The following is a 19146-nucleotide window of genomic DNA, read 5'->3' as shown; positions in this document are numbered from 1 at the left end:
TTGGGCAGAAAAATTGCTTGCTAAATTTGCCTCACCATCAGCATTCCTGAATCATAAATCAAGACAGTTGGTGCTGCTAAAAAAGCAAGAGATCCATTAATGGCAAAACCCAAAGAAAGTTGTTTATATTCATAATCTAAAATGCTAACACTGCATCAGACAATCTCAAAAAGTGAATGCATCACGCCAATGTTACAGTGCGAAAAGCCAGATTTTGATACACATAAGCCATCTGGTGACATAAGCAAATGCAATTACCATCCTATTATGACCTTATAAACAAAAGAAATGTTCTGATTTGGGGAGAGTAACATAGTACAGAGGTAATATTATAAATTACATAAATTTGCTAAAGCTTAGGGCTCTTTGAGAAGTATATTTGTCATGCAGCTGTGGCCATTTCAAAGGTGTTCACTAGATGACACTTTAGGTGCTGATTCTCAGAACTAAAACTCTTACTTCCCTCCAAATACTGAATGCAAAATGTGGTTGGGTTTTTTTCTGAAACAAAAACAAAACCAAAAAACCCATACATGCATATATACTCATACTTATATACACCATATTTTCTCTTTTATGTTAGCAAGTCACAGCTAATTGGGGTGACAGCGTTGGTGGACAAGGGAAGAGCAACTGACATCATCTACCTGGACTTGTGCAAGGCATTTGACACTGTCCCGCACAACATCCTTGTCTCTAAATTGGAGAGACATGGGTTCAATGCATGGACCACTCAGTGGATAAGGAATTGGCTGGATGGTCGCACTCAAAGAGTGGTGATCAACGGCTCAATGTCCAAGTGGAGAACAGTGATGAGTGGCGTTCCTCAGGGGTCAGTATTGGGACTGGCACCGTTCAACATCTTTGTCGGCAACATGGGCAGCAGGATCGAGTGCACCCTCAGCAAGTTTGCCGATGACACCAAGCTGTGTGGTGTGGTTGACACACTGGAGGGAAGGGATGCCATCCAGAGGGACCTTGACAGGCTGGAGAGGTGGGTCCATGCGAACCGTGTGAAGTTCAACAAGGCCAAGTGCAAGGTCCTGCACATGGGTCGGCGCAATCCCAAGCACGACTATAGGCTGGGCGAGGAATGGATTGAAAGCAGCCCTGAGGAGAAGGACTTGGGGGTATTGATTGATGAGAAGCTCAAAATGAGCCGGCAGCGTGCGCTTGCAGCCCAGAAAGCCAACCGTGTCCTGGGCTGCATCAAAAGAGGTGTGACCAGCAGGTCAAGGGAGGTGATCCTATCCCTCTACTCCGCTCTTGTGAGACCCCACCTGGAGTACTGTGTCCAGCTCTGGGGGCCCCAGTACAGGAAAGACATGGAGCTGTTGGAGAGAGTCCAGAGGAGGGCCACGAAGCTGATCAGAGGGCTGGAGCACCTCTCCTATGAGGACAGGTTGAGAGAGTTGGGATTGTTCAGCCTGGAGAAGAGAAGGCTCCAGGGAGATCTAATTGCGGCCTTCCAGTACCTGAAGGGGCCTACAGGAAAGATGGTGAGGGACTGTTTATCAGGGAGTGTAGTGACAGGACAAGGGGTAATGGGTTTAAGCTGAAGGAGGGTCGATTTAGATTAGATGTTAGAAAGAAATTCTTTACTGTGAGAGTGGTGAGGTACTGGAACAGGTTGCCCAGAGAGGTTGTAGATGCCCCCTCCATGGAAGTGTTCAAGGCCAGGTTGGATAAGGCTTTGGGAGAGTGTCCCTGCCCGCAGCAGGTGGGTTGGAACTAGGTGATCTTTGAGGTCCATTCCAACCCAAACCATTCTATGATTCTATGACTCTATGATTCTAATATCAGAAAATTCCCATCTATTTGGAAAGATACTATCTGTGTGCTTTTGCATTGCACTTTTCAGAACTCAAAATGATGTTTTGACTTAACCTAGTGCCACAGATAATCTGTGTACTTGTGTGTTGTATTCAAAGTAAAAGGTATTCCCAGGACTCTGAGCTATCAGGAAAGAGATGTGGGAGCAAGTCAATGTTTGGAAGAGGTATCACTTAGCCTGGGTAAACAAATTTTTCTGGTCCCTGGCTGACTCTCTGCACTGCACCTATGTGCTTTTCAACATATTGTACAAATACCTTGGATCAAGGAATGCTGCACATAAAAAACAAACCAGTTCTTCCCAAAGCTAAAGTATATCTGGCAGAGCTTACTAATCAGGCATCCACCCACATTAAAGCATCTGCGAGGCTCTAACCCGTGTTGCCCATGGAGACATTACAGTGACGCTGGAGTGGTATTATATCTGAGTTAAAAAAACTCGCTGGCCCTGCTGGCTCTGCTCAGGACGAGTTCAAGCATTTCTGTAACTATGGCACAACTAATTCATAACACACCCACAGATAAATGTGAGCTAGCTATACAAAATGATAGAGAATTGCTAAAATTTAGAAGCAAACAGCAAATACTTAGGTAAATTTTCTAAAATTGGCAAATAAAAAGCAGATCTCTCTTTCACTGATGATGTGATTCAGCAATATCTTCCCACATAAAGCATGTGCTCAAATTTACCACATTATACCCCTGTAATGATAGGCCTGAATTCATCCCACCTAAGCACAAACACTCAACAAACTCAGTGGTCTAGAAGCAGCATCCTCCTCTGACATTACTGGTGATAGGACGCGCATCCCCAAGAGGCAATCAACCCACCTGGGATCTGAGGAAGCTCTATACAACATACAGACAAAGCAAGAGAGACGCACAGCCTCACAGAGTTTATGATCTACCTAGGCAGCAAAAAAATATGGGAAAGGGTAATAGAAAGAAAGGATGAAGCAAATTAGCCAACAGCACACAATAGCTTACAAATGAACCCAGAACTGCAGTTCCTCTCTTGAATCCTAATTCAATGCCACAGGCAAAATTATCTTAAACAAAAACAATAGAAAAAAGCTTTTGAACGTCTTGTAGAGTAGTGTTGTAATCAGAGACAAAACAAAACACAAAGGTTTAATTTTATTATTTAGTTGTTGACAATTATTGGAATCTTCCTCCTTATCATATTCTATCTTATTTAGATAGTATTGCCTCTGAAGAAACCTTCTACCTTCAGTAGGAAATCATTAGGTAGTCTTTGGCATCAGTTGTGCACTGTTATCATTTTGTTAACAAACAAGGTGGTCTATAATTGTTTTCAGTAATATTGTGGTCAAAATTCCTATACTATGTTTTCTACTACTGAAAATAGGCTTATGAGAAAAATATTCAGGACCTGTTTTCAGTAAAATCTGTGTAAAGCATAAATATTGGATCGTGCATAGAATTATTATAGAATTAACTATTATGGAATTAAGTATTTCTGGAAACCACTACTGTATTATTGGAAACTAAGATATTAAAACTGTCATAAGAACATGGTCCAATTTTTATAAAAATAAATTTACAGAAGTCTTCTCTCCTGAATAATACTGTACTTTGTTCTCAGTTTTCACATCTCTTTTACCTTTTACTGACATATTTGCTGGGACTTACCTTACTTCTCTTGCACATTTCTCTAAAAGTTTCTGATCAGCTTGCCATGTAACTCCTTATCAGTTATGCATTAGAATGTCTTTTGTTACATAGCTGTCTCCTTTATTCCTGTGGGACAGACCTATTCATTTATCCTGTGTAAGTCTTCTGCAGTGATTTCTGCATGACTAGCTGCTTAGCAGATCTAGCAGGTTTTTTCCTTTCTCTGATTTGTTTCCAATTTTCTGAAGTTATACTTCACAAAAGGATACTTTGAGTGCAGAGTACTAAATCCTTAACACTGCTGACCTACTAGGAGTGAAATCTAACTTTAGACGTTTGGGATACAACAAAGGAACAATGACTGAAGCCAAAATGTCTTCAGATCTTTGTTTTTCATTCCCAGAATATTACACAATGTAAAGAAACAACCACAGTTTTAAAACTGATAATTGTGAATAGAAATAGATCACAAAGAAAGATAATCAACATCTGTCCAGAAACCAAGCTGTTTGATAAATCAACTTTCAGATAATAGTTCCGAGCCTGTCTTTATTACTGCTGCTTATATTCAGCTTCTAGGAGTGTCTGATGTAATTCAGTCCCTGTCCGAACCATTCAAAGAGTATCACTGATTGACTGTGAAGAAAATTTTGTACAATGTTCAGATAATGCAGAACTCAAACAATAAAACGTCCAGTCAAGATTTTCAGTCAGCCAAGTAAACAGCTCTGCAAAGTATGTCACTAACAGTGGCCAGCATAATAGAAAAAGATTTTATTCTCCTTTTGCTTTCACAGTTTAAAGTCAGCTATAATTCAACTTTCTGTAAGTCTATAGACCTCTGGGTGATACAAACAGGTGCAGCTTCATCCACTTTACAAACATGTTATGCAGATCTACAGAGCTGAGTATCAGGTCTTACACTAATGGCAAAGCAATGCTAATATAAGAAAAAAGTAACATTTTAGTCGCTTATGTTTCTCAATGACTTACACAGAAAAAGAAACCAATGAGACAAAAATAGCTTTTCTGAACTATTTGAGGGCTATGGAAGAAGAGTATACAAATAATAAAATTTGCTTATAGTTTGAATGATCATCTCTGTACAGTAATATTAAATTTTGCTTGGTGTTTATAAAATGCAAATCTGTACATCACAGTGGTAAATTATCCACTAGCTAGATTTAAATTTGAGATGTTTTAGTAAATGTCAGTCTAGAAACAGATAAATTAAATCTGTTATTCAAGTATAATCTTCTGCACCACTATAGCTTGTTAAAAAGGTGCTTTAGGTTATGGTTTCTATAAGCATAGTGATTCTAATCAGGAATTAATCAAGTAAATAAATAAATTTAGCAAATGGCAAATAAAGCTCTGTGTGCATTTGACTTGGAAATACATCTGTAAAATATTTTATTAACAGCAGGTGGCAACCTTTGAAAATTGGAATGCTGCAGCATAGTTTTTCTTTTAAATATAGAAATGCAAATTATTTCAAGAATGGTTTTATAAGCAGAAGCTGGTTGATCTGCTTTCTGAGAAGATTCACATTAACCTTCTCTTAGTGCTGTGCTTTTATAGAGGAAGTCTGCATTAACTATGGAAATTATAATTTGTTTCAGAATCCAATATAAATACTGTTTTGTACTGCTTTTCAAATAATGAATGTTTTATTAAAATTAAAGAGATAATTTGAGAAGTTAAATTTTATTAGCTTCTCCAGTATAATATTATAACTTTATAACTACAGATAGTCCTTTTTTTGTTCTTTAAATGCAATGAGATTCATTGTTCTACTGTACTGAAAATACCTTGTAAACTGTTCTTTGATGGCTGTCAAGGGATAAACATGCTGTCTACGAAAATATGGGCTTGATAACATAAAATTCACATCTGATATATTTTCCATTTCCTGACCCAAAGCATCCCTGCCATTTAAGTCCTTTTTCTGACTAGCAGAGAACATAGCCTTCGAAATGTCCAGAAGGCAAAGAGATTACTAGATTGATTTTTTTCTGCCTCCTGGCTTGCAGTTCAGAACACATAATTTCCCAAGCGAATGGCTAATACATCCTATACTACTTACACCTTATTTTGTTATCTTACACCTATCCAACAATACATTCTTTTACTTTAGGACAATGTGACTTTATAGATAAATATGATTAGATTCACCAGCTGTTCTTGTTTATTCATCACTTTTGAAGAAGCTCAAAAGTACACTTTTATTAGCTTTCAGTGGGACAGACTTAAATCTGTTGGGAGGGCAAAGTAAAAAGTGCTGCAAAGAAATATATTTAAGCATCATATTAAAAACCATGCCTTTGTCATTTTATATTCCTTTTTATAAAATGTTGCTCATGTATTCATTCATTCTATACAGTACAGTAAGGTTCACTTTTTCCCTTATCTTTACTGCACTGGCATTTACCCCAAACATATTACAAAGACGTCCCTTGTACACTGGATAAAAGGAATTCCATGATTTACAAATACAGCCCTGATATTCTGAGAAACAGCGCATTCAAAGAGAATTTCTGTAGCAAATTATTGCCACTCTAAATAACATAGGCATACCTAGGCAATGAAATATTTTTCTGATAACTTTCTTTACTATGCTATTTTGATTTATTTAAAACGTGATGCATTACTCATATATCCATCCAACAGGGCTAGTTTGCACCCAGCTACATAAACACAACTCTACTGAGAAAAACAGCAGTGACTTGTTTAAAGCAAGGCCAGATATGGCTCTTTATGGCGATTGCTCTATGGACATTGATCTTGTCTCTCCTAAAGATGACCATTAAAGTAAGCCATACTGTAGTGTAGATAATAACAGTGATTTTATTTGCGTCTCACCGGGACACCTCTGTTCACTGCACCGTCTGACTTCCTCTCCGGTTCCTTCACACTGTTGCCCAGTCACGGCAGCACCTTGACAGATCCTTATCCGCCTCTCCCAGCCACCATCGCAGGATTTGGAACAGCCACTCCAGTGCCCCCACTGGTTCCACTGGCCATTTGCTGTTTGGAAAAACATAGTTACAGTGGGGAAATAAAGACAGTCATAAAGGAGGGTATATAGGTTATTCTTTACTTGGGTAAGAGAAGAAAGCCCCCCAGATATAACAAACAGTGACAGAAATGGTAGATGTAGGCACAAGGAAGATAGGGAAGTCTCTATTTGGCTCATAAATATGGGATTGTTGTCTAAATAACTTGCATCTCAAGATAAAATTAAAAAAAATGGCACACATTAACTCTCAGACTGCAAAACAGATATTGTCCCTTTTGTATTTTTTTATATACTTGTGTAGTGCTGTTATATGGTAATGATACACATACACAACGTGTCTAAGTACCCTTTAAAAAACCAGATAAAAATATTTTTGCATGTGATATTTTAGGAGCTTGATTTTTACATGCTCTGACAGTGCAACTGAAGCTTAAAAGTACGTATAAATGTAATTTACTCACCCTGGAAGGCTGCTTTTATACTGCCAGAAGATCATGAATTAGTCTTAGTGTAAAAGGGAATCAGTTCATATACGTTCACTTTCTAGATTCGCGAAACACTTTATCAAGTTTTTTAGGCCTCAAAAATATCTTTCTAAAACTGTTGAATGTCCTTTAATTGGTGATAAAACTGAAAAGCTGGTATGCAGCCCGTCGTGCAGTCTTTCCGGATGCATTCTTTAACTTTTTACCTCATGAAATAAAAAAGAGTGAGGCCTCAGGCCTACTTCTGGAGGTGGCCGCTCTGCCCCTTTGCGGCCCGCTGAGGCCTGCGATGGCCGGTGAGTCTGCTGGAGTACCCCCAGCTCCCGGCTCAGAGCGACTGGCAGGACCAGCCTCAAGTCCCTCCTGAGCCGGAGAGGTAGAGCTGCAGCTCCCCGCGCCCGTGGGTACTCACCGGTGCACTCAGGGTTATAGCATTCCCGGCTCTCGGCCCAGGGCCCTCTGCACTCGGAGCCGCCATGGGCTGCTGCCGTGCACTGCCGGCTCCGCTGCTGGGTGCCGTTGGAGCAGGTCACCGAGCACTGGCTCCACGAGCTCCACTCCTGCCACTGTCCGTCGACTGCCGCAGCAGGCACAAAAGAGATGGAGACAGCAGAGTTACCACCTCAGCCGCGCTTAGGTCAGGGGGTTTCAACTTAGGCCTGAATGCAGCCCCTCGGGCTGGGCCTAGCCTGAAGATGCTGGACTTCTTACAGCAAACACAGAAACCACCATTATGAGCTACTTTAAAATTGTTTAAAACTGCTTTCCTTTTTCTTCAAGTAAAGAATGCTCCATCTCCTCTAATTATACACTGATGTAACAAAGGCTAAATTATGACTTTGCTTGCATACCATACAGTTTGAAAGGCCTTATTAAAAACAAGGCCTTACTAAAAAGACCGCTCTTGTCTTTTTCGGCAGAAGTGGGGGGCCAGTCTTGTATCATGTAAACCCCGAGCCCTTCAAAGTGATGTATTGCAGCTGCGGCAGTCACTCAGACAGGTTGGCTTATAAGATTCTTGGTCCTGACTGTGAAATTAAGTCTCTTTAGTTGAATAGGAAAAGGAAAACAGGAATTACCACCTTGCCTCACATACAGTTTCTGTTCTCTATACTTATAATGCTGAATATACTTTTATCATTCATCCTGCCTGTAAGGTAAATGTTCTCAGACCTTCAACATTCTTTTGAGATAAAATGTAGGTGGACAGAAATGGCCTGCCTTCCTCCTCAGGTCTGCTTCTGTGTTTGCATATTGCATAATCTTCCCTCTAAATTTGTCAAGTTGAATTTTTAAACAGTAATGATAGAGTGACCAGTTCTGTATTTAGTATTTTGTCTTAGCCCATACATTTGAGTTTGGATGAATATTCCCATGAGTAAAGGTTTAGGATTGTTATTTTTAATTTCATGTATCAGAAATCTTCTTAAAGTAAATGAAAGTATGAAAAAACAAAATAATAAAAAATATAAAGCAATTAAGTTCCCATACAAGTGAAAAATTACGTGGTCTATAATAGATAATAGGACTAGACAGTATTTTTGAAAACAGTGTTATTTGTTTGAAATGTGTTATTACTGATTGTTCGTTCAGACTTCAGTAATCATCAGTTCCTCATTGCACCTGCAGTTACCCAGTATAAACTCAAAATGTAGGTTGTAATACAATTTTGATTAATAATCTTCCTTGAAAGCCTGGTTTTATAACTACTATTGCCATAAAAGCACTACTGCTGAAAACTTGCCAACCCCTGATTTCAGGTTTCTCCTAAAGGAGGGTTGGATTAGCAGCTTCCTAAATTGGTGGTGTTAATAATGAAAATAGGATGCAGAATCATTAACTTAGTGATTTAACATACCGTGTCTGTATGGGTGCACCACTGTTCAGTGAAATATTGAGGTGAACTATTTTACTGTTGCCTGACAGTAATCACAGAACATTTTTAACAGTTCAAAGATGCTTTCCATATCTAATGCTCAGGATCTCAGCAACCAGTGAATTCAAGAGAGCTTTTGAGGTTTTTTTCCTAAAGTTCTATATTAAATATTCTATGTAATGCCTGGTTGTGAACCACTTCTCAATGCAGATGCCTCTCAAACTATGAAGCTGCTCCCTGATAATTTATTCAGCAGAAAATGGAAATCTTTCCAAACATGGAAGCTAGTTGCACTCATTAATCATAAAAGCTTTATGTGAAGAGGAAAACATTATGGAAATTACATTTCGATGTACCCTCTTCAGTTTTATTCATTGCTATATAGTATTATTTAGGGTAGGAAAGATCAAATCAATTATTATAGCGTCTTTGGAGAAAACTCATTCTGTGGCTTCTCACATATATTTCATACATCTCCCTTCTTTATCTTTAGGAGCAAATAACATGTGGGTTTTCTATTTCAGAAATATCATTACAAGAATTCAACATGAAGATTCCCTTATAAAATTGAACATTCAAATTACAGCAAATCTTAACATTCAGCAAAGATTTAAACTGTTACTTTTAAATGTAACCAGTATATAACTTCCTCTTGTCAAAGTCATTTAAGTACAAACAACAGTTCAAAATCCAGAATTCTCATTCTTATTTTGACAGATTAGGTGTAATATCTTTTGTGTTTCTTTGCAATACTGAAGTGAACTCAATGCACTAATTTCTTCACTGCTATTTTTATTTGGCATTTCTCTTGTCAACTCTGCTTCATGCTCATATATCATGTTAATTACTTTTGTGTAGGCACATGTAAAATTGCACAGCTGCCAACTTGGCCAAAAACTGGATTAATTCAACATTTTTGCAGCTGCATTCAAGACTAAAACTTTTCCACAAATTTTGTACTAGAGTATGCTTTGCTGACCGAAAGAAAAGCAAAGTTCAAGTTTAATATAAATCTAAGAAATTTAATTATTTGAGGCACTAAGTTCCATTTTGTCCTTCATCTCTGATTTCAAATCATCAAACAACCATTTGCTAATAAAATGTGCATCAACCCTTTTCAGGAAGAGCTCCGGTCACGGAGAACCTATTTGCAGCAGTGTTGTGAACTGTGGATATTCAGCAAGCCCACTGCAAGGGCAACCTTCACACTGCCAGACAGAACTCATGAAAGACATTTCTCATATTACAGCTACCTGACACCCTTTATTACAATGACTTCAGTAACTATATATATAATCTTCTTTATGGTTACTGAACTCATTGTAATACTGAGATATTATATACATTTATATACACACATATATATGTATCTACATATATACATATATTGAAAATTCTGGTCAAAATTAATCATAACCTATGGACAAAAATTTTAAAATCTATTTTGAAAGAATAGGTGATTTTGTTTGAGTTTAAATTTCAGTGCATGGAAGGTTTAACATGAAGCCCATGCACTTACTTGGTTAGAGGTAGTTTCTTGAAAGTGGTTTAGCTATTAACTCCCAGAAATGGGGCACTTAAAGTTCTTACTGTAAAGGCTTAACTGGGATTCAAATAATGTCCTAACTCATGTCAGCCTTTCTCTGTGCACACATGTGAATAATATACATTTTGAATAAATGAATAGCAATTAAAATTTTATGATTTCCCAAATACGTTTGTTGTATGATGAATAAATTATTACGGTGAACCTCCAAGCAAACATAATTCAAACAGATATGGCTGACATAAATGGTGTGACCTCTGAATGTGTCCCTCTAAGCCACACTGAGAAAGTTGCTTGTTTTTGGGTTCTCCAAGACCCATCATGAATCAAGATTTGCTACACAACATACCATGCCCTACAGAGAGAATATCTTGAAACTAAGAATTGCCTGCTTTTGTAGTTTCTTGAACACAGTTACCATCCTGATTATATATCACTACAGTCAGAACTATGAACATTACCCTGCCTACTCACTTTGTATAACTCTCTTTTTTTTCTGTCTGCAAAGGGTAATAAAAGAAATCACAATCAACCCACTTTGAATGCACTGTAACAAAGTAGAGAGTTGCTTATGAGCTCACCAGGGCAGAGTGCAATATTGCAAGGTTTATGTTGCGTTTCAGGTCCGTCACATGATCTTCCCCCATACTGGGGAGGTATACATGACCTTGTCCTAGTTCTTTGGCCTCGACCACATGTGAATGAACACAAACTCCAAGGTGACCATTCCTCCCAAACGCCATGTACTGCAACAAACCAAACAGATTTTAACCAGAAACAGACACACAAGTAACAGAAGGATTTCAAAGTAAACAAAATCAATATTTTAAATGGGAATTATTTTGCCAACTTCAAGGAAATGAGTACAGAGGAATTCTTTAGCATTGGCAAATAAATCCTTCATAAAATCTAGTAAATTTCAGGTTTAAAATTCTATTTTCTCTAAAATATATTTATCTTTGAACCATTTTCCCTAACTTTTAAACTAATTTCACTACCACTTTTTTTTTCTTTCATTCTTTTAAGAAAGATGGTTTCCCTTTTCAAAAGTTAGCTGTGATGTTTTTGGTGCCTGACTTGAGATATCTTTAATGGCCCTGATTTTCAGGAGACTAGTCTTTATGAAAATCAGGCATATACGTTATGTCTCAAGGCAACTAAAAAAATTGAAGCAATCAAAATTAAGCTTCCTTTTGAAAATATAGGAATAAATGCAATAATTTCTTACTGTGACAACATCATAAATTGGGGCTGTTATCTTACAATTGCTTCACTTGTTTAAATGCCAATGGAAACATGGTAACACATGTGTTTGATTACCTTCCTCAAAAATTCCAAGACCACATAAGCAAAAGAGATTTGCGCTATTTCCTTACATGAACATATTCATTGATTTAGCACACAGAGTAATACATGTATCACTCTATCTTAAAAAATGTTCACTCAGCAAACTTCAAACACCTTCAGAGTACACAATGAATTACAAACATACCAACATTTTTATATAAAACTATTTAAGAAAATTAATATAAAGAATTATAGAAAATGTGTCTTTCTCTACCTTAGTTTTTTTCCACTGTAGGAGAAACTAATATACAGTATCCATATGAGCTTATATACCATATGAATTCCCTTTTCAGAAACTATTTGAGTTAAATTTTCAGAAAGTTCTGTAATGTATTATAGTTAAGCATGGTCCAGTAAGGCAACTCCATACGTGCATTGGCAAAACAACTCATTATAAATTGAAAAATACTGCAAAACAAGTTTTAGTTATTTTTCTTCTGATTAAATAAAAGCAGTTACACAAGTCTAAATTAGGCCATGTGAGAACAGGAATGTAGTAACGAGAACTGTAGTAATGCTAGACATTTAAGAAAAAATCCAGAGACAGTACCCAGACTGAGCATCACACTCAATATCATATAACTCTGCCTTTCTGCAACCCTGCCTGTTTGAAGGGTGTCTGGAGGGTGAAATAGTGTACAACATCTCACTGTATCACTTGTAATGGTTCACAACATTACAGAAGAAATAGATTTTCTGGTTTGTCCTCACTTTTTTTCATCACTGTGAAAGAACTTATCATGAATAGGTTTCCTTTGCCTTGAAGGCACGTATCACCTGCCCAGTTTCTACAAATAAAACCCTTTTCTTTTAAGGATCAGAATAACATTTCCTGAGGTGAAATTCAGTTGCCAAGGGTGCAGAAGGAAGTTCGGCTGCCTGGCATATTGTCACAAAATCATCACTAATATCAAGGGGAATTCTGCATGTAGGTAAGTTCTATTGCATGTCATTAAAAGTAAGGAAAATTGTCATTTCAGGTGCTGTTTTGAGGTAAAAAGTTTGTTAGCTGACTTCTGAGGAATCATACCTGACAGAAAATGTCAAGTGTCATTCAGGTAAGATTTTAACCCACTAGGTAACAGCTCAATTGATGAAAGGTTTTTACTTGGTCACATACAAGTGGTCAAAAAGCACAATAATTATTCCATGTCCTACATGGCTAGTTTTATTAAAATTATCTTATTCTAAATATCACATCAATCTGCATTATATGAGCGGAAAAAAAAACCCAACCCAAACCCAACCAACCAAAACCAAACCCTCAGGAACATTCCAAATTAATGTGACAGATTTTAGTATAGTTATTTTAGAAACCTTGATTAACTGTGACATTTTGGTCAAAACCGGGAAACCTAACTCTTCTAAAACTAGTAAATTGATGACTCTATCTGCATATAATCCCTTACATTTCATCTTTTCTCAACAGATACTGTACTTAAACAGCTACTCTGATCCAGCCACATGATCTGAAGATTTTTTTTTTCTCATTGGCAAAGTATTAGATTCTGAATCCGGGCGTATCTCTTTTTATCATATGAGCAAAATGAATGAGAAATCATTTTTTCAGATCAGATTCCAAACTGTAGTCAGTAATAACAATGATATAATCTCATCTCCTGATACTACAATAGTTGATTAAGATGCTCAGGTGTAACAAGAAGAACTTAAAAAAGTACAAAACATAGCAAATCAAAATTAATCCAAGTTAGAAAAAGATTATTCTGTAGAAAATAATAATTTAGAAAAGTCTTGACACTATGTAGACACAGGCTGAGGTTTTTCAAGGTACATTTGAATTTAAGTCTAAGGTTCAATTTGGAGCTTTGATTTGATGCTGTCAAAATGTTGTAAGTTAGTTGTCTTCATTTAAAAATGACAAAAACATGTGCTGAGGGGCTCTTTGAAGATACTGTCTTGAGCCAAAAGGTTGTATATCTCTTCTGGCAAGAGTGACTGCATGTTAACAGCAACACAGAATGATTCTTTTGTGATCTTGGATCTGAACATAAGCCAAACCAAAATGTTTCACTTTGGGTGGACTCAAACTTACATCAGCCTCTATCTATTTGTGTTTTAAAGTAAGCTGTGTCCAAAATCATCTTCCATGACAAATTTTACTTATTAAGTAAAAATTTCACAGTACCTTCTTGTATAGACTTGTATATCTCTAACTAGCAGATAACTAAAAAAGTCAAGGATGGAAAAGGCATAACACTAAGAAAACAACCAATGTCAGAATATAAATATTAAGGCGAATTAATCTGTTCAATGCATCACAGAAATGTTCAGTATTATTCAGATCAGCTTTAACAGAACATCTTAATTCAAAATTTCTTACCTTTGAATATCTTTTCTGATATTTCATTTACATTTTATTTCTCTAATATCATTTTCTAAATGCAAAAAAACCTATAACATCTGATGAAATATAGCCAGATGAGCTATGCCAAATTATACCAGATGGAGAGCTGGCCCACAGAGGAGTTACTGTTTTCTATAACACAGTTTCAGATGCAAGATTCATTATTTGGGACAAAAATATTCAGATTATTGCCAACTTATCTGTCAAAAACATAGCTCGCACAACGAGTTTGGTTTACTGCAGAGCATCTTTCCCTTCTCTCTGCCACTCTGTGAACCTAATCATGTTGAAGTGAACACCCACAATGTTCACAATACGCAACTGCTGTGAAGTAGAAGGAGGCGTGAGGCCATGCTGGCCTTCATCCTACAAGCATATTTTGGGAAATTTTTATTGGCGTTTAAATGCTTTTGATTTGTTCATCTTTAAACTGAACAGATATTGGAAAGCTATTATGGCCATTGATGTTTCATTGTAAGTGGTATCATAGTTTAATATGGCTGAATAATTGCATATAAGCAGATGCTACATTAAAGGATTTTTTTTCATTAAAGGGTTTGTATGCACAACTTTAAACTCACTTAAGTTCTATAGTTTCCTTCATAATTGTCCTGTCTTAAATTCGTAATACATAAACTCAGCAAACCTTCTGACAGCTGCCCCCTAACTTTCACGTTTAAGCCATACAGCCACTCTACTTCTGTCATGTCTTTCTCTAATTATAAACCTAAGTTTTCCTTTCTCTTATTTTCTTCCTCTCAGGTGAGGGCCTGAACTTCCAGACCATAGATTACTAACAATAAAGCTATGGGAATTAAAAAAGACAGGACTAATTTCTCTGTAACGATTTTGTTAGTATACCATGCAGGCATGGAATATATCAAAATGTGCAATGTTTCACCGATATGGCTAAACTTCATTGAAATGAGCTCTGAGAAAAAAACGGAGATAAGTAAGCATATCACACCAGCCACAATATAGCTTCTGAGCATAGACATGTTTGAAATGGTTTAGGGTGTTCTGGCTTCTGCCATGTCTTGCTTTATCCATAAGCCTGAAAATCCCGATCTTTGGCTAAATTTTGTGGTAAAAGGTGTTGAAGGCAATGGGGAAGGAGAAATAGAAACTAACTGAGATGATCTACAGGCGTGGAAATTCATGTTCATTCTTTGTGAATTTTTAGCTGTGTTAGAAATGATCTACTAAGCTGAAATGAATCAGTGGCACTTGATGTCCTTGCTTGCAAAAGCACCAGTAGCAATAATGGTTACCTGAACTGTGTGTTGTTGCCTACTATGCTGCACTCTTCATTCCAAGACAGATTGAATAACCTAATGGACTCCTGCCCCTGAAATAGTATTGGGCTGGAACAAATATAAATAAACCAAAAATTATGTAAATAATGGTTCCTTCATGATTTTACTTGAATTATTAGGAGTACTATTTTGAAATTTAAGGTTTTATTTCAATACTTATATATATGTGTGTGTGTGTTTATGTGTATATATATATATAATCATGAACCTGGTGAATCCCATTCTCAAAATTTTCCAGGACAGCGAGACCACAGAGAAACGTATTTCCTAGCATCCCAGTAAGTATCTTGGACACCAAAGGGAGTATGTGAAGACAGTAGATGAAAATACTCTGGAAGTCTTGCATTGGTATTTTCAAGTTTAACAGCTTCTTTTGAAACTTATGGATAGAAGCTTGAAATATAGTGCAGTAGGCCATTCTGCATACTTTTTATTTTGAAGGGGCAACTTTTTGATTAGGAAACATTATTCCAACTCTCAAAATGCTCCCCCCTCCCTTTTACTAATCATGCAAACATATAATGAATGTGCCCCAGTAGTTGTAGTTCTAGGTTACAAGGAGAGACCACTGTTATTTTTGTATGGTTATTGCTTCTAATTTATGCTCTAAGATGTAAAATCTTGCTGTGTCAACACAGTCCAAAAGCTGTATGGAATGAGTGGTATAGGTCTGGGTACATAGGCCAGATCCCAGCTATGTATGCATATGTTTGGATTGGTTCATCACACTCGTGTTTTAATTATATTTGTGTACAAACTACGCATTTTGTTGTGCATGGACCAGGGATAATCCTGAACTATGCAACTCTCTGAGTCAGGATACATAGTATAATGAGGGCAGAGGATATTTAAGCTCATAATTAAAGGGATGTTTGAAAAATTAATGGAGCTGTGACTAGGAAAAGCACATTTCTAAATTGGTAATCTTGCACACTGCCACACAGTAGTGACCCTGTAGACAGACAGAGACCAACATAAATTAATAAGATTATTGTAATTATGTGAAACAACATGCAAGATTAAGCCCAGAAGACTAATTATTTAGGAAAGGTAACTCAAGATACATAAAGATTATCAGAATCAGCTGTGGTGATCTGAAAAGGAAAATATCTTGGCAGTATCACTGTTAGCCAGTGAGAATTGGTAGCCATTACTCATACTGGGTATCTGGAAACAAAAGCCATACCCTGAAGTGAGTAAGGACACCCCTTCACGTGTAAGGACAGAGCTCCTTTGTGACCTGAGAAATATGGGGCAGTCTTTTTGTGTGAGCATCGTTTAGAAGTTTCTAGACAATGTGATTTTTAAGAATTAAGTTTTTTCCAGTTTACTTTGACAGCAGATTAATTACCTTGGCTTTTGCATTACATGGATTTGTTTGTTTGTTTGTTTTTATATGAAAAGTTCTCATTCCTTACTGGAGAGAATGAAGATGAAATTCTGTGAAATGAGGTGATTTAAATGCCTTTCCTCTTCTTAGGTAATACAAAATGAGGAAGAAAGCAGGCAGAACTGCATCTCATTGTGAGTGTTGGACTGTGTGTTTTCATGTTCATGCTTAATGCACTTTCAAAGGAATCTCTATCTTCGATTGTTTGGAAGGTTTGTTCTTTTCTTTTATAGTTTTCTTTTTTTTTTTTCACTTCTTATTTTTATACTTTCAAGCTGAGAGTTCTTTTGCAATATAACCCACCTCTGGCAGAATGTAAGCTATCCTAGCCTTTTTAGAAATAGCTGCCATTTTTGTATGGAAACACTACAAGCGATCGAATTCAACCCTGCCTGGGGGTTTCTACCATGAAATATTAGAAAATCCCATGTGAATTGCTTATCTAGAGCACAGTAGTAAAGCATTAGATGCTGACAGAAGTTCTTATTACAATGGTGGCTTATCTAGGTACAATCTTTTAAGTTGCTTTCCGTTACAGAGGTTCCCTAAATGGTTATAATGCTGATACACAAACTCTGATGGGATCATGTATGCACTTCCCGTTGGATAATTTTCAACACATAGTAACAACGTGAGAGTCTGATTCTACATATTACTGCTACTCATTGAGATAAATTCCAGGGGATTCTCTGCCTATGACAGTCTAGTTTACTTCAAAAATGGAGTAGGCTTCCCCAGAACTTGAAGGTGGCTCACCACCCTCTTGGGATCAAATGTTACAAAGAGCTAAGGAATTTCTGCATCTGAAGGGAGGCATATAATTTTTTTGCATTGGAGACGCAGCAGAGGAAAATGAATGTAGTTGCAGGGCATATGCCTTCCCTTTTGCTTCCCATCCCAGATTAATCAGATACACGGGTAGAGTCTAAAAAACGAGATGTGCCCTTTCAGCAACTAACTCAAACATGCCTGTCTCTTCTCCTTAGTGTATAACTGCTACTGAACTCCAACTCTGTCCAGATGTCTGAGAGAAAAGGAGTAGGAAAACTGTAATGCAAGATACTGATGACCTTTACCTTGTGTCAGATGTAAGAGAGTTACTTTTTGTCTGATCTTTCTTCCTTTGATGGGTAGCTGTTGCCCTTTCTTGCCAGAACAATGTAAAGTCAAGTCCATGAAGGCATTACTTTGCAGAGAACATTGTCTGGCCCATTGCCTAGAAGACGTTACTCTAAATGGCGAAACAATTGCAGTGTCGAATAATATATCTTAACTTAACCCACCCTGTTAATCAGTCTCTGCTTCTTAATGTATTGATGTTCTGCATTTCTTCCCTAGTTTGTATTTTGTACTCACACTATGCCTTCTCTTTTCTGCGTGAAAATCAGACAATATAGACGTTTTTTAAAAATCTGAAACTGTCAGAAAAAGGGACTTTTGTTCCATATCTTGACTGTTCTGAAAGTAAAAATGACAATCTACACGACAAAATTTCACAGCTGAATAGAATTACACTTCACTGCTCTAACTGATATGCCCTTATGAAATTCAAGTTAAAAATAATAATAATAAAAAGATATAGTTTTAAATTCTTATCATTATACAGTTCAAAAACATCCACAATTTTATTTATTGGCTGCTAACACTACCTGGACAGAGGGCAGTGTTATTGCAAACCCTTGATTCTCTTAAAGGGCCGCTGCAGTGTGTCCCGTAAGGTGATACACAAGTTCTGGTTCGCACCTGCGACCCTTGACCACAAGTAACTGAACACGTACTCCACTGGGCCCACTCTTCAACACCAGATTCACCTGTATTCAAGACAACAAACAAACATGAATAGAGACATAAGTATTAATGAGACTTTTTTTTTTTTTCCTGAAGCTCATTATCATCTGCTCCTATAAATCAAAGAAAAAAGTACCACACCAAAATAAATATTTAAAAGTTCATGGAGTAAAGCATCTGTGAAAATGTGCAATGAATAGAAAATAAAGACACCTACAATGCTGCAGTCACATAATGCCTGTCAGAGGGAAACACTTTGATCGCTTAGCATCATTTACTACTTTATGAGAACTACTGCCCTTCAACATTTTAGAAACAACATCGCTCTCAGAACGCTAAAAGAGCATAGACAACTCTTTTTATATAATAGCAAAGGATTTATCTCTGATATTTATTCTTATCATTCTAGAACAAAGTCTAGGTAATAGTTTAAGGAACTCTACCAATAAGGGAATTCTGATTAAAAAAACCCAAACCAATCCCCTAATTTCTTATCTTTTCTTCAGCAGAGGAGAGTCATCTAGCATTTGAGAGCAGTTCCCTGGC

General features: G+C 37.0%; 1 protein-coding gene across 5 annotated transcripts in view; it reads right to left on the bottom strand.

Annotated features, from left to right (window-relative positions):
• ADGRB3 (adhesion G protein-coupled receptor B3) overlaps positions 1 to 19146 on the bottom strand; it is a 472696-nt gene that overhangs the window by 255667 nt on the left and 197883 nt on the right. For all 5 annotated transcript variants that reach the window (XM_075747416.1, XM_075747418.1, XM_075747419.1 and 2 more), the window contains 4 exons: positions 18462 to 18623; positions 10976 to 11140; positions 7385 to 7549; positions 6331 to 6495 (listed from right to left, as the gene is read on the bottom strand). In XM_075747416.1, the coding sequence (XP_075603531.1) occupies positions 6331 to 6495; positions 7385 to 7549; positions 10976 to 11140; positions 18462 to 18623 (657 nt within the window). The remainder of the gene's footprint in view (positions 1 to 6330; positions 6496 to 7384; positions 7550 to 10975; positions 11141 to 18461; positions 18624 to 19146) is intronic.

Source organism: Balearica regulorum, chromosome 3 (genome assembly GCF_011004875.1).
Source record: "Balearica regulorum gibbericeps isolate bBalReg1 chromosome 3, bBalReg1.pri, whole genome shotgun sequence".
NCBI lineage: Eukaryota > Metazoa > Chordata > Aves > Gruiformes > Gruidae > Balearica > Balearica regulorum.
The sequence above is the reverse complement of the archived record's forward strand: the minus strand, read 5'-3'. Positions and strand labels throughout refer to the sequence as shown.